The 25,058-nt window shown below is 34.6% G+C and overlaps 1 protein-coding gene across 1 annotated transcript; it reads right to left on the reverse strand.

The window, feature by feature from the left end:
• Nucleotides 1–2,052: 2,052 nt before the first annotated feature.
• Nucleotides 2,053–6,129, reverse strand: LOC132563175 (carbonic anhydrase 7-like). The gene is made up of 7 exons (XM_060227930.1): nucleotides 5,978–6,129; nucleotides 5,406–5,576; nucleotides 4,728–4,912; nucleotides 4,190–4,288; nucleotides 3,556–3,637; nucleotides 2,741–2,880; nucleotides 2,053–2,206 (listed from the first exon to the last, which is right to left on the reverse strand). The coding sequence occupies exons 1-7, from the start codon at nucleotides 6,126–6,128 to the stop codon at nucleotides 2,075–2,077; spliced, it is 960 nt and encodes a 319-aa protein (XP_060083913.1). The 5' UTR covers nucleotide 6,129; the 3' UTR covers nucleotides 2,053–2,074.
• Nucleotides 6,130–25,058: the final 18,929 nt, after the last annotated feature.

Genomic DNA, 25,058 nt, shown 5'->3' on the forward strand with positions numbered 1-25,058 from the left:
TATTGATTGTATGATTTAATTGTGTGTTTCTGTTTTGGTTGAGTCTATAAACGTGCGGATGCGATAGCAAGCTAGGATTACATTAATATTCTCCCATGTTAGAGTTTTCTCGCTATTCAAGAAGAAAGAATATTAGCAAACAAAATATTTACACGGAGAAAATACATAAAGCGTATAAGGCCATGCGTTTGAAATAGTTTTTTTGTGATTTACCGAGGTCATCCTCCTCTTAAATATTGGTCAGTTCATTTACAAGCATGAAGTGTCGCCGTCTCGTATACGAATAAGGTAGAAAACAATTCAGCATTGCGTAGTATCTGAATCTTGATCTCCTTAAGTGGCAACATGCTAGATAAACACTTACTTATAGTATAAATATCGTTCAGGTTATCTCGCTACGAATTTACCTTTATCAAAACGTTTTCTTTAGTTGTTAGAAGATCCAGTGTGGAGTTACATGTAATATCTTGTTTATGCTGTTATATCTGGTCTACAGAATCGACTAGCAACTGCTGACCAATATTCCGAAATGTGCGCTGTTATATCGTGTAACATCTATTTCAGAAATGAGAACATGGACGTTCGTCGCAACAACGATGTTTACATTCTTCAAAGACGCACAAAACTTCAGAAAATTCTACAAGTCAGCGATTTGCTAGAAATATCAAAGTGTGACAGAAAAAGATTCCAGAAAATCGTATCACAAATCTACACGGACTGGAAACTAGTAAGTATATTAATGAACAAGGGTAATCTATAGTAAATTAGACAGCAATAAATACGGTTCTTGGAGTGAAGAATTCTACCAGTCACCTACAGGAGTCGGGCTGGACTCATCAATGACATATCCGACAAACTTCTAGAGAGTTTCCCTATCAAAAGTCGAGTATCTGAACTGTATATCCGAGTCACACAAGTTTTCATGTCGATTGTATGATATTGCAGTTTTGAATTGATTATTTTTCACAATCTTTGGGATAAGTAAAATTAACAGAAAAATTACATTGAACTCATATGTATTTGATACACATAACAAAAGTTACACGGAAATTATATTTCCTTGTTCTCCCTGACAAATACATTGTCTTTGCTTCAATTTTCATGCATGACGACAAAAACTTTCACTTCCAGAAAACAATTTACAATTCCTGTTTTCTTTATACCAATGATTATATAAAAACTCCTTTTAATAACATTAACTTTGCACAAGAAACATATTTGTCCATTTAGAAGATGAGTCTTGTTGACAATAAAAACATATTTATAGAATTAATGTCATTATCTGAAAAACTGTTGATTTAGAGAGATAATTATGATCAGTTATAACACTGTTTAGTAAAGAACATTTCATTGAATTCAAAATTTAGTTTATCTGTTAACACCTTGATAGGATTCAATGTGATCCTGGATTATGTTGTTGAAAGCCCTAGTCTTGGTCAGTCGATATCATCACATACAAAGGTAGTAGTCGTTATTCAGGCATCATCCGCTGTGAGCAGACCGGGTTATATGTCTTCAGTTTCAATTTATCTGTATGAGTAAACCAGAAGATGATCGACCTGATCATGCGGAACTGTTACGTTATATCTGCTGTGACATGCGGCAATGACTTCCACTTTAGTGGCTGTACATTAGACTTCAGTTGTTGAGTTAGAACAAGATGTCAAGATTTAGGTCGCCATGTCACAGATTCACTTGTCTAGTCTGTTCTTCCCGAAATCGCAATGAACTGCGATAAACATCGATGTGTAGTAAGAAAGAAAGGAAATTTTACTGCATTTGTACCATTTGGAACTGACAGCAATCTGTAAAACTCAATAGTTGTCAGCGATAAATGGTGCTTCGCCTTCCGTTTTAGTATTTCTTAAGCGTTTGTTATTTCGCATATTCATGAATAGATTTTAAGAAGAATGCATGGATAACGATTGCTACGTTAATGCACTAAAGAAAAAAATCAATCATAAGTTGAAATAGCGCGCTCAATTTTCCTCCTATCGAAAAAATATCTATAACCATTTAATGAATAATATATATATATATCGTACTACAGATTGTGATATGGTAATTGATATATTTAATCACATCGCAGGAAATTACCTTGTACATTGTAAATGCCATTGTTCTGAATGGGACGATCATTTCCAAACATTCGCAGAAAAGGGTGACCAACCTCTGCCACTTGCAGTCCCATTAATACCCTGTAACTCTGCAAATAACGGAAAAGACAACGTAAAATAAAAGAAGATAATCGTTACAGAAATTAAATATTTCAGCAAATCGTTAATATATTAAACGTGATTGTACAATTATGTTGAAGTACAGATAGAGAGAAAGATATCCTACTTGAAAGCGATCCTTACAAGCTATATATGTACATTAATCTTATCCAATACAGATTTTATTTCATCGATACATATACATCAAGTATCACGTTAACAACTTATCAGATAAAACAAGTAATTTGTTTTGTGAGGAAAAATTGAGAAAATCACAATGGACTGGAGCTAGAAGTGTTTAACATCAAACATAAGACAGTTTACATGAAAGTTAGTTTCGCATATGTTAGGCAATTGAAAACAGTCTTTAATTAGAAAGCAAAGGGGCTACAGTTACTTTTACTGATAGGTAAAAGATTAATGGTATACATTACCTCAAAATTATTAATTTTTTGTTCTACTTATCTAATTATTTAAACATTCACACACACATATATATATATGTAATACTAAAACTGACTTACCCTGTAACAGATTGTTGTTGGTGTTTTGTACACTATCCATCTGACATTCGTATTACAAGGGGGCGTGGTTTTAGATCCTTCGTATGTAAAATATCTACCATCAGCCGGAAGTAAAAGACTGGGGTTTACAAACGCCGGTTCTGAAAATAATAAGTATTCATGTTTCAATTTTATAAATAATAAACGTTAAGGCGGAATTCTATATAAATATAATAGATGAATAGAAATACATTGACATAATTAAGAACATGTAAGAAATAGTGAATTATTTCAACATATTATTTTCCCCGCATTATTTCATCCGACATTTATATTTATTTATGCTCTCATATATAAGCCCTATAATTATTTAATTAATCTGTGCTGACCGTCTGAGAGTAACCTTTGCTGGTCAATAGTAGTTTAAACTATGTTCATCCTTTATGTCACACCGTTTATGTACATAAGTATGTATAAAATAATGTGATACGCTGAATTTCGTGGCGTTACAGACTTACATCTTCTTATATGACATCTATTTCTGTGAAGGACACGTGTCTCACTCTTACTAACCTTTCACTGCCAAGTATTGTTATGTGAAAGACACATGCATCATCCTTACTTACCTTTCACCGCTAGATATTTTTATGTGAAAGACGTGTCTCACTCTTACTTACCTTTCACCGCCAGGTATTGTTATGTCAAAGACACAAGTCTCAATCTTACTCACCATTAACTGTCAAGAATCTTAATGTTGAGGACACATGTCTCACTCATACTTTCCCTTCACTGTCAGGTATCTTTATATTGAGGACACGTGTCTCACCGTCACTTACCTTTCACTGCCAGGTATTTTCTTGTATGGGACACGTAATTCAATATAAGTCTATCCGCCTCCGTGTGACAGCGCCTCACTACCTATTTCAATATCCAAACGGATCCTGCTTATCACATTATGAAATAGTGATATTTCTTTCCTCTTGTTAAATAACAAAAACACTAGAAACGCGCATTTGAGGAAGTAAACAAATTCATTAAAGTGAGGTAAATACTTTCACGTAAGTTGTGAAATTACTATTCAAATCGCGAATCGTATACATCAAAATATGGTTACGTTTCAACAACCAAATATGAATGTCGACAGAGACAATATTACAGACGCTAACTGTTTAATCCGTGTTCTACTACATTCATTATCAGTTAATGAGTATTGTTATTTCATTATAATGGTATAATAGAGTTAGTAATAACGATAGTATAGGGAACACATTATCATTAGATGTTACTTTTAACGGGATAATGTCAGGATATATATAGTTATCAAATCATGTTATTAGATCGTTAAAAATATGTCAACATATTCATAATCCGAAATCAAACGAGCATCACACATCTAGCATTTCACAAAAAGAAATCTACTAGTTCTCAATGAGGTCACTATTACGACCGTAAAACGCCCCCAAAACGTACGTTGAAGAAGATACCAATAGCCACCACACCATCGTTTGCTCTTGACCCTTCCACGTATGTCCTCATCTCCCGAGTCCTCTTCCAGTGAACCATATGAATCTAGTGATTAACGAAATTAAGAAATGTCAGTTTCACATATCCATTTATCTTCAAGCGAAAAAACCTTCAGTTGATATCAAAAGCAGCCACAAGCTGATAACATAGAACCGTAAAGCAATAGTCTCATTTACTTCCCCAAAGGTCTAACGTACTTTGGTAGTAATTGTATAGGAATCATGGCTGTAATGGTTTAACTAAGTCATGAATAATAAACAAAAAACAACAAATATTGATAATAGAAGAAAACTTGATCGCTGTTTTGTTGAAAAGAAACCTTGATAGCAAATATATGAAATATGGCGGGAAACTTAAAAAAATTTTAGATATTGACTTAGATATATTATAAACACAAACATTGACAGTTATGTAACAAATATAATCATTGACTCAGATATTTAACAAAAAGGTACTTTTGATGCATTTAACTTTAGTACCTTACCTCACCCCGGAAGCCCTTCCCATTGATCCGATGTTCCGATCCTGTCCGACTTCCGTTTGCACCAATGTGGAAGTGCAGTTCAGAAAACACGTAGTCGGTGTCCTCCTCGTGCGGAACGTTTCTCAGTACTTTACCATACGTGCGAACATTACCGTGATTCAGTAGTGAAAATGTACTAGTATGACCTGTGAAATATGGAAACTTTAAAATAAAAACTGTCCACCTAGCACAACGTTTTACGTCATGGTTAGATATATAGAATCGCGTAGCGAAAATCTGAAAATGTTTCACAATAAAGTGGGAGAATATGTTTAATGATATGTCAGGAATATAGTTAATGTTAAACAACAAATGGCGTAAATATTGTTCAAATGACATTAATAATAAGCACCTTTCAATAAAAAAGAATCAAATGACGTTGAGCGATATAATGAATTAAACTTTGTCATACAGCTATTTCGTCTTTTTTGACTTGTCAGCAGTTATTAAATAAAATACAACGATTAAGAAGAGAAATTAAACTCAGGATAATGGAAGAAGGAATAAACTGATCAGTGTGTGTATGTAATTATTTATTTATATATTTACAAGGTAGATAAATAATTGTGCACAATAACAGAAACCGTCACAACAGTATCAATCCTAAAGTACCGAAAGAAAAGTGAAAACCATGTATACCATTGTTAACAAAACTTCCTCTGGCATATCCTTTAGGACTTTTGTACCATAAGAATCCAGGGATTTCTTCTTCGCCAGATCCCATACACCGGACGGTCCTCAATCTTATATCAATAGGGCTCTGATGGGGCCCATTACACTCATCGTAACACCTCCACCATTGCCGCGGGCCTGTTCGTTGTTCGAAGGATTTACAAAATACCAGTGATTAGTGCAGCTCTATACTAATATATAATAAAACACAGTATCATACAGCTGTTTCGTTATTCAGAAACAACATAACTTAGTAATGTACAATGACACTAGATATCGTTAAAACTCAGAAATATCCAAATTGCTCGATATAAATGTCAACAAATCACATTGGAGTTTTCATCATTTTTTTTATTTTGAATGATATAGTTAAGCCGAAAGCTTTGGACATACATTTATCTCAGATTTCAGGAAACAGACAATGGTTTATCTATTAATGTTATCGTATCACTTTTCTTTTTAGTGTAGTTTTATTCATTCTCGAAAAAAAACTTACAATAGAACCCCTAAAATGAAAACATTGATAGCATTGAAATTACCTATAGGTGATCCTCGGTCATAACTATAGAAGTTGTTTTTCCTTATCCCTGAACATGTGGTTGTTCCAAGGTTCGGTTGTCTCCTCGGTAGTGTCGTACTGTTAACACAGTAAACCAGCACTATCAGAAGTATGATGGTCAGTACGTCCATGGTCAGTAGTGGCGATTACTGTCCGTCAATATAATAACTACGATGATTATATTTTATATGTGTTCTTCTGGTAACAGAGACTCTGTTGTCTTATTGACATGCACAAATACATAGTAAGTACAATACGATTAATGCACAAAATATGTTGTTTTGTTATCTTTCATGTGTATTAAATGTACATAGAAGCATAAATACAGGCCAGTTATATTTCTCCAATAATCTGACATTTTATACAAAGACATTTCAAATTAAAACTTGAAAAAATTGATACTAAAGTGTACGATACATGCGTTTTACAAGTTATATTCACTGGAAATGTTAGCATTTTATTTCAAATTAAGATACATATGTTATGAATCATACACTTTCAGTCGATGTTTACATACAGTGTGATACCATTGTGAAACTAAGCCGTAGGCTGCATATGGAAAGAATGGCATGTCGCTGTCTGCTGGAAAGTATGTATTGTCACTGCGCTATAGCTCGAACAAGTCAACTTTATACCCAGGCAAATAACACATAACACGTTCTGTGTGGAAATTCTGTCAATTCAATCAATAGTTCATAATAGAAATAAGTGAAAACATAGATTCTGTGAGTTTTACGTTGAAAATTGAAATACATAGGACAAAAAACGTTGATAATTATATGAAAGATATGAACAGGCTAATACCAGAGAGTTTCATGCTGCAAATGTATTAACAAGCACAGTTTTAATTTCCTTTACAAAAAGCTGTATAAATAACAGACAAGTGAATATAATTTCTCAGAACTGTGTATGGTGTGAATCTCCTGCTCCACAAACTCAGAGGAAAGGTTTCAATTTATACGACTTAAGGCCCAATGCATTTATTTATGAACGGAAGAGTCATGGTTTGATATGCATAAAAAAAGAAGTGGGTATCCTTTAAATCTATTTAGTAGTTTGTAAAAGTTTTAAAGCTATCCTATATATCTGGATTGGGGTAGAGATATGTGTTATGGGATATTAAGATTTGCATCACTCTGACCGAGTATCTCCCCCAACCCCTACCCCCTCCATAAATGAAATAACATTCATCTACATATTTGCACATAGCATAACGGTAAGTTATGCTGCACTGATTCGTAGAACTAAGAATAATACTTATTGCCGTGGGAAATATAAGGCTTTCAGTATGCGACTAATGGAGTTGTGTTTTACTATACTGGATAATAAGTTTTTTTTATTACATTATAACTTTTTGTTTTGTCCTCAGGATCTCTTTATATCGCCACTCTTTTATTTTTACCTGTGTATTTATGCTAATTACATTGATTTACATGTTACTTTAAAGAACAAGATAAGAACTGAAGTCTGTAGTCAATTGGATTTTTTGTTTACTGTAAAACCCTCGTATAAAAGGACAAAACGTGGTAAAATCCTATTATATATTATTTCCGGCATGATGCAATCAATGTAGAATTAGCTCAAAGCGCGATGGTTGAGTATCTATTGTAGTCAAAACAGTTTCATTAATGATTAAGTGGAAGACTTATTACCTGATATACATCGTTTTACAGCCCTAAACATCGGATGGAAAAAGTTTGATATTGTCTGAAATACATTGTATCTCTGGTGAACCATTCGAACAAAGAATGTTGCGTTACTAATCGGTGCGATTTTAATCTCACACGAAAACAAAACTTCTAAAACATATAATACACCAACTGATACTCTATAAATTTGGAAGCACTAGGGGACAATTGTCGGGATCAGCAAATCGACCAGACAACCAAAAAAGACAATACACATGACATAATGATCCCAATTAAGTCCCTAGTAACAGGTCCAAAGTAACACCCCATTATATAGTCAAAGCAAACTTGGTCACTACAAAAGGAGAGGAGAAAGTCCTACATGTTTACACATGTAATTCAATTAGCGACCAATCCAGCATCCATATAGTAGATGGGTTGCATTCAAAGAATTAATCTACTACAGTCAATGATCAGTAATTCGGTAAGTATATTTACTTTATGTTCTTTTTTAAAGTGGACATTTATACCAAAAGATAATTTTAGTTAGATATTTTTGACATATATATCTACAAGCTATCTACAACCAATAATGTTTAATTATCCCATAGCACACCTCACACACATGTACAATCATCAAGGTCTACCAATAACACACTTCACACACATCCACAATCATCAAGGTCTACCCATAACACACGTAATACACATCTACAATCATTTAGGGAGAAAGAACATATGGATAGTACTACTTGCTTCTAGGTTAAAGTCTATCGAATCATAACATGACTGCAATAAAATACACAGGAACCTACCACACACACCAATACAGCAGCAGGCAAAAACAGTACACACACTCATAAATCACAACACTCTTTATTACTACCTAATTCAAAACCTTAATAATCCCTCAAATCAAAAATCATACTGGTAAAATTAAGAGTTTACACGATACTATCACCCGAAGGGTCAAAACATAATTCATTATTGTTTACACTTTCTAATCTACGATCATAACATTTGTCTAAACGTTCTATCCATCCTTTTGTTGGAAATGCGCTTCATCCTCCTATATTCCAAATTAGTTTAAACATTCGTTGTCAACAAAATTAAATATTGATAGGTATTATGTTACTATTACTGTTCTGGTTCTGCAGCCCTCTTTAGCGAACCACATTGCTCATTTTTCTTTGATCATTATCAAACATGGAAATACAATTTTCTTCCATTGTACGCCATGATACTGGTAAAATATCATGTTTAGGACTTAAACCCCTTTTTAGTTTATTCATTTCCCGAGTTCATGCCCAGACTTTGGCGATCGCTTTACATTAGTTGTTTCACCAAATATAATGATGAGGTATTTATGAAGACCCTTTCAAAACAAGTTTCAAAGCAATTTAATTTTTGCCTAATAAATTACATGAAATTTACAAGAATATATTCATGAATTTACTAATTCAGAAATCATCTGAAATTGAATCCACTGGAAATAATTTTAGGGATTATAAACAATATTTCCTTCTTTTTTTTCTCTGTGATTGGTTCTGTTTTGTTATTTGTATTTATATTTTGTGTAGGGTACAAATGTACAAAGAAAGAGAGATAAAGCTATAGCAATGAAACATACAGAAGTCAGACTCTTATGACATCTGTATCACTATCTGTACCATCCCATGCGGAAGCACCAGTCATACCATCAACGTACCGGCCTATATATCCACGTCTATAAGCAATTTTGCCACCTCACGTGACAGAAGTGGATTCGTAACACTACATTGTAACTTTTCGTCAACATATATTATTGAAAAGTTAAAGAACCGTGATGCTTTCATTCATTTATCGACTGAAGTTCCAACAACGGCACAAAAGAGATTTTACACTATCGTCATTTTATCTTCGCCTGCATTGAACAATTTTAACATCCTCACTGAAGAAGCTTTCAACTATCATACAATCAGTTTTACTGTTATCAAAACAGAAGTCTTCAACAAGGGTATCTACAGCTACAATGATGAGTTCAGCTTAGCGTGATTCAAAGGCAGAATATTGTAATGTAAAAGGATGACTCTATTGTATCATGTCAGATCTAGAGATACTGTAATGTGATAATACACGAAAAATATTTATATAGTGCTCTGACGACATAAAAACGCAACACATTTCAACAGATTAGGGATTTCTGTATGCAGTTTAATGCCGAGAAAAAATAATATATAACATATATAATATCTTAATTCCTTTTCCGAAGAAGAACCATCATTCACATCTACAATTTCAAGAACAGCGACTACTTACAACATGGAACTTAATGCCCGGATTTGAAAAACATAGCAATCATTTATCATACATCAGCGAAAGAATATTTCCTTAATTGCATTGGACGTGAAGGTTGCATTGAATAAAATTTATAAACGCTATAGTCATCGTGATTTTTTTAATCAGTTTCTTGATTATAAGATGTAAAAGACAATAGGTACTATCCTGTTTTCATAACTCACTTGAAGTATTTTAATGGGACGTTATTGAAATCATATCACAGGATATCATTCCATCATCAGTGTTAATGTATGATTTATTTCTCACTTTAGTTTAAGTACATTTACCTATGATTCTGTCATTCAATCTGTAACAGTATTAATATATAATCATATTTCATCATTCTAATATCAGTATTTTTGTCGGTTTCGAGATACGTACCAGAGAACCCCGTCTGTACATTCAAACAACACCTGTAAGAGGACAAATGTATGTTAATTATGTTGATATTTATCTACATTTGAGTTAAGTGTGTGGTGACAAAAATGTATCTCTTGGACTGATTAAATGATATCGGTAAGAAGTGATTAAACGGTTACAAATGCATAATACTGACATTGCTAAGTAATCTTTTATTTACTTAAACACAAATTTACTTGATTACATTGTCCATTTTCAAATCGTATGCTGACAAAACTTGTTTTTATTCAAGTCTTGAATACTTTCTATCGAGGTATTGATGATAACTGAAGCATACCTGACCTTTTAATTGTTGCAGAGTTATGACAGGACAGTCTCATTTGACATCCTGGTCCTGCCACCATTAATCTTCACGGAGTCTCTTGGGTGACAAGAAAGAAAACTCCTGAACCATTCATTAGAGGGAAAACAAGGAGATAAAGTTAATTGTCACCCATTTTTCGCAATAATGTTTCTCGCAAAAAACTATGACTTTTCTTGTCATTGGCATGTCCCAGGTCTGACAACTCATTATGTAACTGACTAAGTGTTCTTCCTTATCATGAGGCAATACCCTAAAGGATAGCCCTTTATATTATCTCGTTAATACCGAGATATCGTCATTCTGATTGTATCTCGACCTGTCACACAGAAAAATCCAGCATTAACATTCTTCGCATCATTCATTTTGCGTATTATTTATGTCAACCTCCAAAAAACATGTAGTTTTCATTTTTTCCATTAAACTGATCTAAGAACTTTTTTCATGTAATATATATGCATATTTTGAGTTTAGTTTCAAATCCATGGAAGTTGCTTTCTCTTTAATACTTTTCTACTTTACTTACTTTTGCTGGGATCAATCTATGAGAGATTAACGTTATCAGTTTTCTGAAAAAATTCAAAATGGCCGAGGATTCAGAAAGTTCCAAATTATCTTTTTGTGAAATAAAACAGCTTCAGCCGTTTGGATCCTTCATTGAATTTATATTTCCTTTTATTTCAGCTTATTTTGGAATTGAGTGGCCACTGGAAGACTTTTGGTATAAATATTCTCCATATATTATTTAAAGCATGTTTCGAGACCCAGCTTTCAGAAGTTGACCAAAGTAAGATGGAATTTGTTATGTTAGTCTACCGTATTTACCAAACCGCACAAAGTGAAAGATAGGATCGCACTGTTGAGCGCTAGATACTATATCGTGCGTGTGTGCGGCCGATGCATGCATGATGTGCGCACGAAGTTTTTGGGTGTTTTGTGCGTTAACACAAGAAGAACAAAAGCAAGTGTTACCGCCATACAGGTATGTTGTAAGAATGGTACACGCTGTCTCCATTGCATGAACGTAAAAGGCAACAAAACTTTTTTGTCTCTCTAATGTCACTTTTGACACTACCTCACTTTTCCGGCTTTTAGTTGAGCTTTGGGTTCTGTCCCCTGGACGATACATACCAGAGTCATTAAAAATGGTAGTGTATACTTTCACCTTAACGTTCAGTATTTTGTAGTGCACCAACAGTTTAGCCCATTGTCATTATAATTGTTTAATCTATTGAAATATATGTCTAGTGATACAGCATCTTACAGCATCTTACAGCTCCTTAAGCCTGGTAGTGTACCAGTTTTGACAACCGGTATGCATTCGCACCATCAAAGACATACTGAATGCATATAAGAAGCTCAGGGAGAGGAGTATTCGTTGTGGTATTCGATGTAAAAATGTTCTGCACTGTATCAGATTCTGCTCGGTCTCTACAATACACATACATCTCGATAGTTACAACACCGCGTCAAAAGAGAGTTAACTTTTTTAATGGCGTCGCATATGTCGTGTCGTTTACAGTGTGTATATTGTGCATTGGGTGATGAAAGTCTGTAAGTATGTGATGCAAGAGAGATAACTCCTAATAAAATCAAACCGGTAGTACCGGTGTCGTTTGGTAATACAATAAAAACAAATTCAATATAATCATGGCCCGCACAGGAAAGACTTGACCACCGAGGAAAAAAATATTGCTAATTAACACGGAAGAAAAAGGTCAATAATTTCTAAGTTTCTGAGGGAAAAAAATCGACACCGTGAATTAATAGGAAAGTACGTCCGTTCAGGGAGACTGTGACAAGTGACTGACCAGTCAACGAGGAAATTTTTGAGGAGTGCCTAACAAAATTGCAGACAGATTTTAACTACTATAGCTTCCCAGTTCTCTAGTACTGGTACTTGATCTATGCATTCTGTCCAAAGTTCTTTACATAAAAACAAGTTCTGTAAGGAGCACATTGTTAATCAAGAAGGCGTATCGTCGTGTAAAATAAGGCGATATCTTCTTAAAAATTGGTAGAAGGTTATATCTATTGATGGAATGTCCATAACTCTACAGTTTGATGAGCAAGTGAAAGTTTGGGGAATGGCAGCGAAAAACGGCGACCAGAATGTCTGGATTATGTTTCGTGTGGTGCAAGGACCTCAATAAAATTAATGGTGTTTACTTGTGATGAAATTTCATGCTTCATACATGGAAATATAAAACTCAGTAAAATTCATTTAGACAATGGACATATGTTTATGGCCAATGTTAACAACCACTTTATTAATAATCTCTGTGCCTATCAATAAGACAACGTCACAGTCTCATTTAGCAAATGAATTCGTTTCCAAGGCACACACGTAATGTTCTGATTCAGAAAAGCCTGGTTACAAAATATCAAACACAAAATGCACATTTAAAGAAACTCTAATGGTGGACATTTTGTGAAAATAAACTGCCCACTTTTGTCATGGTCCATAACATATAAAATACTGGCCCTGAAGCCTTATAGTGCATTATTTCACTTTAAAAGCTACATCTCCGTTAAGCGCATTTCAGAGAGGATTAGAGCAGGTTTGCTACAAAAAAGGCATGTCACATCCTTAGCTTAAGGCATCGTCTGGCTAGAAAACTTTTAAAAAAGTTGTATAAGGTGCATCAGCAGTATTTTTTTCTGGCTTGTTGCTCATTGAAAATTCTTTTCATTATACCTTAGATAACACATCCTGTGATTCAAGACACTTTTCAATTGTCAATTCAGTTGGTTGGAATCGCTGAAAATAAAAGGCCAAGCTCTGAAAATGAAGACAGCCTAAGTTCTTTTTTCAATTGCATTACATTCAGTACCATAAGGTATAGGGGCCACGGGAAAAATAAACTTTTCATCTGTTGTTTATTCACAAAGAAAACATTTACTCCGATCTATGCTTTAGGAAATTGATGCAGGAGTGTTGGTTTCAACCACGGATTTTGCCTTTTTGTGCTACTGGAAAGGAATATGAAATTTAAATTTTGGAAACTTGGTTGAATTTGGTTTTGGAGTTAGAAATTGGAAAAAAATAATCAAATTTATAAAAATCGAAAACAAATAGGAAAAAACCATTTAAGACGAAATTTGTAATACGAATATTTTCGTCTCGAGTAAAAAGTATCCCATGACATCTCTCAATCTTCGAATGATCGGGAAATATTTAGATGATCTCTTTTATTACCCTTTGGAACTGTTTAAGTCACTGTGAAGTGTGGATTTGTGTGAAAATGCAATAAAAAGCAAATACAATGATACATAATTTAGTATGCATCCTGTTGCTCTTTCATACTTTAATGATGTGTTAAAGCTTGGTGATCTGTTTTGACTATAGATTTCCTCTCTAATATATTCTGTCTATATTATAAATGTTATAGTATTTTACAAGAAATCTCACAGCCAGATGTTCTCTTTGTCTTCAGCACATTAGTTACGCTTACCTATGGCCATGAGCGATATCGTCTTGAAGATACCATCTTGGACTTGGCTCTGGACTGCTCCGATCCAAATCACTTGCATCTGTGTCCAGTGTGTGCTTGCATTCGTCTTGAGAGTATACCTTAACCTCTGGACTGGTCAGCTCTTCCTTGGTCAGGTGTACCACGTGTTTGATGTGTTTAACAATAGTTCAGCAATGCCCTAAATAAATCTTCTACAAAACCTTGCCAGTCCTATGAGCTGTATCACTTGATTCACAGTTCTCGGCACAGACCATCATGAAATTGATATGATCCGATACCGGTTCAACTCATTTTGCACTCACAACATGTCTCCAAAAGGTAGTTTTTGTTTATAAGGGTTGACATTTCGCAGGCTTTAAGTCAAGCTGTTTTGATTATCTACGTGAATGTTCTCCGAATGACCAATATACAATATCATCGACTTAGATAAAGCAGGGCAGCGACTCTAGACAACATAGAGCTAAATCCATGAGACGCCGAAACTTAGCCGAATTCCCTAAACCAAAAGGCATTGTTTGAAATTCCATTTTAGGAATATCTTCCATCTTCGCTTATAGTATGATGTGACAACCTGATTTCAAATCAAAGATCGAGAACTTCGGTTTGTTTGGGTGTATATTGCTTAATGTTCTATCAACAACAAGGGTAATTGAAGGACAGTCTCCAGAGGTCACTCCAGAGGTATGTGGTACGTGCTTACGTTTTTACGAGGCTGTGATATTTTTGTCCAAGTCCCCTCTATTAACTGACAACGGAATACCTTTCCTCACGGGAGCGACCGAATGTTGGTGTTGGTTGGCAGTTCGTTTGCTTTCTGGTCCATTACTATGGACATTCCGTGTATTTTTAAGTCCCTAACATACGGTTTGGTCGTGAATACAAAATCTTACATCGATCTATTACAAGTCGGTGCTGTCCACAGGAAGCTAGTAGATATAATAAATGTTTGTTAATATCGGTAAGAAATTAAAGTACATGGCAACTAAATGCTGTTTTCTGAAACTTGAGGAAACGAATTGAATAGCATTCTGATTAAAATTGTATAGAGTCCTCTCTGCAGTTTACGTTACCTAAACAAGTGTCCGTGATGTTTTCCATGTCTTCACTAGAGAGGTATTATACATGGTATTTACGTTGAATACACTCATGTTTTTTAAAGTATCATTTTCATCATAATTCCTCAAAACTACGATTACTTACGATTTACGGTCACATGTGTAGTCTGTGGTTAAGTTAGCAGATGGTGTTATAAAGATCATTCAAATTACCATAATGTATTAAAAACAACTTATTTGCGTGGCATATTTTGGAATCGATCTTTTTGTGACTAAATGATCGATATACACCAAATTAGGGACAGGTTGTTTGATGTTCACAACTGTTCTATTTAGGATTTCATGGTCAACAAAAATGCAAATGATGTTTGTTTTAGATGATGAAAGGAAATTTAAGTTTACAGCAAATAAATACAATTGTGTCAAAAACAGCAGTAGGACAAGATTGAATAAAGTCGAAGTCATTCCTAACATCTGTTACAAGCATATTTTTATTAAATGCTAAATTATGTAAAAAGAATTCCGTCGTTATAAATCAGCTATTTATGTCTAGTGAAAATTCAATATTTTGTGAATAGCCGAGGATTTTTTTCTTCAACAGTCTGTTTTCCAGCGAAGTGTAGAAGACATTGGGTGTAATTGTATATTTATTAGCGTGCGTTAGATAATCACGGAGTTTCATTAAACAATAAATATCTGGTGTGTACTGTTGAAACAGCATCAGATTGAATTGAACAGCTATATAGTACAAAAAGTAGTAGTTAGTGGCACGAATTCGACGCTGTTCATGGTTCCAAATTTAGATTATTGAATGTTTTCGTCTACATCTGTAAACAGATATGTAATCTAACATAAAACAGTCTGTCTTGCATGTCTCTTAACGAATAAAATCTTGTTTATATACCCATTAACGTCAAGTAAACATCACTCAAGAAAGATTTGTGTATTTCACTAATACGTCAGAGTAAGCAAATTGAATCTTCCTTACTTTGAGCCCGAGAAAAAAATCTTTGTCATATTCGTTAGATATATATAATTCAGTTGGGAACAATTTAATATTCTCTGTATATGGCAGTATCCCTTTTACAAGTTCCACTCATTTTTAAACCAACACCATCTCTTATCATTTATGTTTTAGAAATCGTAAACATGCGACAGGTATTCTTTTCTTTTTCCTCACTCTCTTTATTTCTTTTTTATTTTGTTTCTTGTTCTTTCCGTCGCATTGTCGATGTGATATAATTATTCTATTTCACATAATTTGGTTCTGAATATCATCGTGTTTTACGTCAAGCAATGCGCACCGAGCTGCCAATCATCGAAAGCATCGGCACTCACAATCGATTTCTTGAAACAATTGTTCGTTAGTTAGACGTTTAAGTGAAGATGTGTGGCGGCGGTTTCTTGACACTAATTGGGACAGGTGGAAGGGGATAGTCGACAATAAAAGGGCAAAGGAAGAAGGAGTACGGAAAAGTAAGGCCACGGATAGTGACTTATATTGTTTGTAGTGAGATTGGAAAGATGGGTCTAGTGTACCACAAACAGTAAAATAGAGTTGATAAATACAAGAGGGAGACGGGGCTTCAGAGGAGAGTATTTATTGGATACAGGGAGGGTAGAGTAAAGTCGAAACGTACTTAGGAGCCGTGTTCCGTGCGTGTAGGATCGATCGGCAGACGCCCCGTCCTTCCATCAACCAGGATCAGGTGTCAGTGACAGAATTGAATCTGCGCGTGCCCTTGATCTAGGTTGGTGATGCTAATCTGCGGCTAGGAATTTACTCTGGGGAGTCACGCACATAAATAGTTAATTTTGTTAAGAAATATAATAATTAATCAAACAGAGCACTGCTATACCATCGTGATCCATGGTGTCCTACTGTATATGTTATTTACCAACGTACCTGGATTAAAGTCTGGAGTAAGAGTGACGAGAAAATCCACAGTACCAAGGGTAAGTCAAACTTACTGCACCAAGTGTAAATACAATAATACTTCTAATCAGATATTTACAAAACACATCATAGTCTTATTATACACATCATAAATTTACTTAACGGAGAATATAATACAATATATTTCTGTTTATTTTACACATTCTATATTTACTATACCGAACATATATTTACTATCACATATTTACGATACCCAGTAATTATTTACCACAAGCATCATGTTTTACTTTACAGATTATGTTTTTTATTATACAGGACATTTACTCTGGCGTTAATATATTTGCCATATCGACGATATCGTTCTGAACATTTATATATGATATCCTACAGATAGGAAGTGAGAATTGTACCTGTTGCCTCATTTGTCGATCGTTAGAGACAAGCTATTTTTCTCTTTTCTAAAGATCTCTTTTCTCCCTACACTTGACACTGCCTGACGGCAGCGTATTCCGGCCACGTTGTGTTTTATTTTAACTAGAATTTCGAGTTAGTAATCCGAAATTTTGAGTTAGTAATCCGAAATTTTGAGATATTCACCCGAAATTTCGAGATAGCAACTCGAAATTTCTAGTTAGTAATCCGAAATTTTGAGTTACTAAGTCAAAATTTCGAGTTAATATACTAACTCAAAATTTCGAGTTATAATAACACAAATAACACAACGTGGCCGGAATACACTTCCGTACTGCCTCGCTCTTGGCCAGAGCATTCTTACATCTGAGGAAAAGTTTGGCTTTACTATGGCTGAATCCAGAGTCTTCTCTGCAAACCTATGGGTCGTGACCTTCAATATGTAATACGTACAAATGTATGGACAGGCATTTTCTAGGCTATGCTTGTTGCCCAATTCAGATTGTCATTAAAATCTTGATAACAAAATATTCAGAAATGAACTATACTGATCGCTTTATTTAAATTACCGAGTAAATATTTACATATATGTTTATTATAGAGACAGAATATCAACTATACAGAACGGTAATACTATAACGACTACACAGTCGTAATATTGCCCACTTATTTACAACATATGTTCCATGTCCACAAATATCCTAGTCATTTTTGTAATGTTACGGAGAACTTTAGCTTATTCTACTTATTAAACTAGATTCGGATTTACAAACATTGTGTTTTCGGAGCTCGTGGTAACAGAGCTTGTTAGAACGTTTGTTGACCTATGTTTACCTTCCAACTGACATTTTTCTTCTATATATTGATCTACTGTTTTTGCTACTGAAATTAGTCACCAAGTGTTAAAATAAACGTAAAAGTACAGTCGAGCTTCGTTATCTAGAACTCGACGAAACTAATGGAAAACTTCGAGAAAACAGATTATTCGATTTAAGCGAGTTTGAATGTTTTATGTAAAGTTAGGCGATGGCTGTATTTTTTACACTGTATATCAATCGGAATAGTAGCTTACAAAATAGGTTACGTCCATTTTGAAGTAGGATTATAATAAGCACATATATTTTGAGTCTAAGGTGATAATTCCTTATTGTGTTCTAACTCGACTTTCTCAAACGAACAAAAATCATTTATCATCAAAACATCAATAATTATATGTGTAGAACCCCCTGTAGAAAACAAAGAAGAAAAGTCTCTTTCATGATTTATGCCTTAAAAATAAAATATTAAAACGGATGAAAGAAAACGAGATGTTTATAAACGGAGTTCACACGACCTTTGATCTATCAATGATTGGTAGATATTTCACACAGTGCATTACTTACGGTAACGTTGTTGATGCAAATAACGACCCTAAACTTTACGCTCACTGTGAAAGGTCTTTTGTTAATGCAATATTCCCAACACTAAAATGCAGACAATAAAATCTGCAGGTTTAATAGGAGCAATAAACTAAGGCGGATCTGGCATTATGTGCATGTATGACATATAGAGAAATTGTGTATGTGTAAATTACAGTATATATTGAAATATGCACTGTTAAGTCGGTATGTCGTGTGATGGCCTGAACTTTGATGATGCCTGAATATACGACACCCTTAAAAACGCAATATCCCCCTAACTCCCGATTATAAAAAGAGATAAAAAGCGACACATCTTTTATCATAAGATAGGAACACTGAAGGGTAACACAATGTACACAGAATTGTTTACGTCGATGAGTCTGTATACTCCACAGGTTTTATCACTAAATGTAATACGGTAACTATTTTAAGCTACTAGATGATTTACAAGTCTTTAAAATTCTTTATATTTCAAAACACACCATATGTGTAAACTTTTCATATTCAGTTAGTGAAATATCTTGCATTGATACTTAACTGTGAAATTTTCAAATTTCAGAGAAATCAGATATGTGTTTTTCACAGAAGTCTCTATTTATTTCGTTGTGGTCTTACAAAGCTTAGTAACGAGTAGAATCTGTTTCAGAATAACGGAATGTGCATTTTTCAAAACCAAGTACAGTAAATCATTGATCTTACACATAAAAATATGATATTCGATAATAAGAATAATACGCCGGCAAAATGTCGGCACGGGGGATCAGTTGCTGAAATCCGCTTAAAGCAAATGCCTTTATTGTCATATATACAAAGAAACAGATGTGTTCTTTATTATAATCCGATTTTCCTCAATAACCAGCATGATAGTATTTCTGTTATGTAGTGTAACTATATATCAGTATAATTACGTTTCTGTCAGTGTAACTATATAACCAGTATGACAGTGTTTCTGTTAGGTAGTGTAACCATATATCAGTATAATTACGTTTCTGTCAGTGTAACCATATATCAGTATGACAGTGTTTCTGTCAGGTAGTGTAACTATATAACCAGTATGACAGTGTTTCTGTCAGTGTAACTATATAACCAGTATGACAGTGTTTCTGTCAGTGTAACTATATAACCAGTATGACAGTGTTTCTGTCAGGTAGTGTAACTATATAACCAGTATGACAGTGTTTCTGTCAGGTAGTGTAACTATATAACCAGTATGACAGTGTTTCTGTCAGGTGGTGTAACTATATAACAAGTATGAATGTGTGTCTGGAGGGTTGTGTAACTATATAACCAGTATGACAGTGTTTCTGTCAGTGTAACTATATAACCAGTATGACAGTGTTTCTGTCAGTGTAACTATATAACCAGTATGACAGTGTTTCTGTCAGTGTAACTATATAACCAGTATGACAGTGTAACTATATAACCAGTATGACAGTGTTTCTGTCAGTGTAACTATATAACCAGTATGAGTGTAACTATATAACCAGTATGACAGTGTTTCTGTCAGGTGGTGTAACTATATAACCAGTATGATAGTGTTTCTGTCAGGTAGTGTAACTATATAACCAGTATGACAGTGTTTCTGTCAGTGTAACTATATAACCAGTATGACAGTGTTTCTGTCAGTGCAACTATATAACCAGTATGACAGTGTTTCTGTCAGTGTAACTATATAACCAGTATGACAGTGTTTCTGTCAGTGTAACTATATAACCAGTATGACAGTGTTTCTGTCAGGTAATGTAACTATATAACCAGTATGACAGTGTTTCTGTCAGTGTAACTATATAACCAGTATGACAGTGTTTCTGTCAGTGTAACTATATAACCAGTATGAAAGTGTTTCTGTCACTGTAACTATATAACCAGTATGACAGTGTTTCTGTCAGGTGGTGTAACTATATAACCAGTATGACAGTGTTTCTGTCAGGTAGTGTAACTATATAACCAGTATGACAGTGTTTCTGTCAGTGTAACTATATAACCAGTATGACAGTGTTTCTGTCAGTGTAACTATATAACCAGTATGACAGTGTTTCTGTCACTATATAACCAGTAACTATATAACCAGTATGACAGTGTTTCTGTCAGTGTAACTATATAACCAGTATGACAGTGTTTCTGTCAGGTAGTGTAACTATATAACCAGTATGACAGTGTTTCTGTCAGGTAGTGTAACTATATAACCAGTATGACAGTGTTTCTGTCAGTGTAACTATATAACCAGTATGACAGTGTTTCTGTCAGTGTAACTATATAACCAGTATGACAGTGTTTCTGTCAGGTGGTGTAACTATATAACCAGTATGACAGTGTTTCTGGCACTGTAACTATATAACCAGTATGACAGTGTTACTGTCAGGTGGTGTAACTATATAACCAGTATGATTGTGTTTCTGTCAGGTAGTGTAACTATATAACCAGTATGACAGTGTTTCTGTCAGGTAGTGTAACTATATAACCAGTATGACAGTGTTTCTGTCAGGACAGTGTGTAAGTGTTATATAACCAGTATGACAGTGTTTCTATATGTGACAGTGTAACTATATAACCAGTATGACAGTGTTTCTGTCAGGTGGTGTAACTATATAACCAGTATGACAGTGTTTCTGTCAGGTAGTGTAACTATATAACCAGTATGACAGTGTTTCTGTCAGGTAGTGTAACTATATAACCAGTATGACAGTGTTTCTGTCAGTGTAACTATATAACCAGTATGACAGTGTTTCTGTCAGGTAGTGTAACTATATAACCAGTATGACAGTGTTTCTGTCAGGTAGTGTAACTATATAACCAGTATGACAGTGTTTAACCAGTATGACAGTGTTTCTGTCAGTGTAACTATATAACCAGTATGACAGTGTTTCTGTCAGTGTAACTATATAACCAGTATGACAGTGTTTCTGTCAGTGTAACTATATAACCAGTATGACAGTGTTTCTGTCAGGTGGTGTAACTATATAACCAGTATGACAGTGTTTCTGTCAGTGCAACTATATAACCAGTATGACAGTGTTTCTGTCAGTGTAACTATATAACCAGTATGACAGTGTTTCTGTCAGGTAGTGTAAATATATAAACAGTATGACAGTGTTTCTGTCAGGTAGTGTAACTATATAACCAGTATGACAGTGTTTCTGTCAGTGTAACTATATAACCAGTATGACAGTGTTTCTGTCAGTGTAACTATATAACCAGTATGACAGTGTTTCTGTCAGTGTAACTATATAACCAGTATGACAGTGTTTCTGTCACTGTAACTATATAACCAGTATGACAGTGTTTCTGTCAGGTGGTGTAACTATATAACCAGTATGACAGTGTTTCTGTCAGGTAGTGTAACTATATAACCAGTATGACAGTGTTTCTGTCAGTGTAACTATATAACCAGTATGACAGTGTTTCTGTCAGGTGGTGTAACTATATAACCAGTATGACAGTGTTTCTGTCAGTGTAACTATATAACCAGTATGACAGTGTTTCTGTCAGTGTAACTATATAACCAGTATGACAGTGTTTCTGTTATGTAGTGTAACTATATAACCAGTATGACAGTGTTTCTGTCAGTGTAACTATATAACCAGTATGACAGTGTTTCTGTCAGGTAGTGTAACTATATAACCAGTATGACAGTGTTTCTGTCAGGTAGTGTAACTATATAACCAGTATGACAGTGTTTCTGTCAGGTAGTGTAACTATATAACCAGTATGAAAGTGTTTCTGTCACTGTAACTATATAACCAGTATGACAGTGTTTCTGTCAGGTGGTGTAACTATATAACCAGTATGATTGTGTTTCTGTCAGGTAGTGTAACTATATAACCAGTATGTACAGTGTTTCTGTCACTGTAACTATATAACCAGTATGACAGTGTTTCTGTCAGGTGGTGTAATTATATAACCATATAACCAGGTGGTGTAATTATATAACCAGTATGACAGTGTTTCTGTCAGTGCAACTATATAACCAGTATGACAGTGTTTCTGTCAGTGTAACTATATAACCAGTATGACAGTGTTTCTGTCAGGTGGTGTAACTATATAACCAGTATGACAGTGTTTCTGTCAGGTAGTGTAACTATATAACCAGTATGACAGTGTTTCTGTCAGGTAGTGTAACTATATAACCAGTATGACAGTGTTTCTGTCAGGTAGTGTAACTATATAACCAGTATGACAGTGTTTCTGTCAGGTAGTGTAACTATATAACCAGTATGACAGTGTTTCTGTCAGGTAGTGTAACTATATAACCAGTATGACAGTGTTTCTGTCAGGTAGTGTAACTATATAACCAGTATGACAGTGTTTCTGTCAGTGTAACTATATAACCAGTATGACAGTGTTTCTGTCAGTGCAACTATATAACCAGTATGACAGTGTTTCTGTCAGGTGGTGTAACTATATAACCAGTATGACAGTGTTTCTGTCAGGTAGTGTAACTATATAACCAGTATGACAGTGTTTCTGTCAGTGTAACTATATAACCAGTATGACAGTGTTTCTGTCAGTGGTGTAACTATATAACCAGTATGACAGTGTTTCTGTCAGGTAGTGTAACTATATAACCAGTATGATAGTGTTTCTGTCAGGTAGTGTAACTATATAACCAGTATGACAGTGTTTCTGTCAGGTAGTGTAACTATATAACCAGTATGACAGTGTTTCTGTCAGTGTAACTATATAACCAGTATGACAGTGTTTCTGTCAGTGTAACTATATAACCAGTATGACAGTGTTTCTGTCAGTGTAACTATATAACCAGTATGACAGTGTTTCTGTCAGGTTGTGTAACTATATAACCAGTATGATTGTGTTTCTGTCAGGTAGTGTAACTATATAACCAGTATGTACAGTGTTTCTGTCACTGTAACTATATAACCAGTATGACAGTGTTTCTGTCAGGTGGTGTAATTATATAACCAGTATGACAGTGTTTCTGTCAGTGCAACTATATAACCAGTATGACAGTGTTTCTGTCAGTGTAACTATATAACCAGTATGACAGTGTTTCTGTCAGGTGGTGTAACTATATAACCAGTATGACAGTGTTTCTGTCAGGTAGTGTAACTATATAACCAGTATGACAGTGTTTCTGTCAGGTAGTGTAACTATATAACCAGTATGACAGTGTTTCTGTCAGTGTAACTATATAACCAGTATGACAGTGTTTCTGTCAGGTAGTGTAACTATATAACCAGTATGACAGTGTTTCTGTCAGGTAGTGTAACTATATAACCAGTATGAAAGTGTTTCTGTCACTGTAAATATATAACCAGTATGACAGTGTTTCTGTCAGGTGGTGTAACTATATAACCAGTATGATTGTGTTTCTGTCAGGTAGTGTAACTATATAACCAGTATGTACAGTGTTTCTGTCACTGTAACTATATAACCAGTATGACAGTGTTTCTGTCAGGTGGTGTAATTATATAACCAGTATGACAGTGTTTCTGTCAGGTGGTGTAATTATATAACCAGTATGACAGTGTTTCTGTCAGTGCAACTATATAACCAGTATGACAGTGTTTCTGTCAGTGTAACTATATAACCAGTATGACAGTGTTTCTGTCAGGTGGTGTAACTATATAACCAGTATGATAGTGTTTCTGTCAGGTAGTGTAACTATATAACCAGTATGACAGTGTTTCTGTCAGGTAGTGTAACTATATAACCAGTATGACAGTGTTTCTGTCAGGTAGTGTAACTATATAACCAGTATGACAGTGTTTCTGTCAGGTAGTGTAACTATATAACCAGTATGACAGTGTTTCTGTCAGGTAGTGTAACTATATAACCAGTATGACAGTGTTTCTGTCAGGTATTGTAACTATATAACCAGTATGACAGTGTTTCTGTCAGTGTAACTATATAACCAGTATGACAGTGTTTCTGTCACTGTAACTATATAACCAGTATGACAGTGTTTCTGTCAGGTGGTGTAACTATATAACCAGTATGATAGTGTTTCTGTCAGGTAGTGTAACTATATAACCAGTATGACAGTGTTTCTGTCAGGTAGTGTAACTATATAACCAGTATGACAGTGTTTCTGTCAGGTAGTGTAACTATATAACCAGTATGACAGTGTTTCTGTCAGGTAGTGTAACTATATAACCAGTATGACAGTGTTTCTGTCAGGTAGTGTAACTATATA

This window comes from Ylistrum balloti, unplaced genomic scaffold (assembly GCF_031769215.1).
Source record: "Ylistrum balloti isolate Yb309-2 unplaced genomic scaffold, AGI_CSIRO_Ybal_v1 Utg371622, whole genome shotgun sequence".
In the NCBI taxonomy this organism is placed as follows: Eukaryota; Metazoa; Mollusca; class Bivalvia; order Pectinida; family Pectinidae; genus Ylistrum; species Ylistrum balloti.

What these genes read in the sequence shown, in the direction of transcription:
- LOC132563175 (XM_060227930.1), bottom strand. Translation starts at nt 6,128, where the DNA reads ATGGACGTACTGACCATCATACTTCTGATAGTGCTGGTTTACTGTGTT. An exon ending in TGACCGAGGATCACCTATAG is followed by an intron (nt 5,577 to 5,977) that starts GTAATTTCAATG and finishes AACAACGAACAG; the next exon opens with GCCCGCGGCAATGGTGGAGG. An exon ending in CTATTGGTATCTTCTTCAAC is followed by an intron (nt 3,638 to 4,189) that starts GTACGTTTTGGG and finishes ATATTGAAATAG; the next exon opens with GTAGTGAGGCGCTGTCACAC.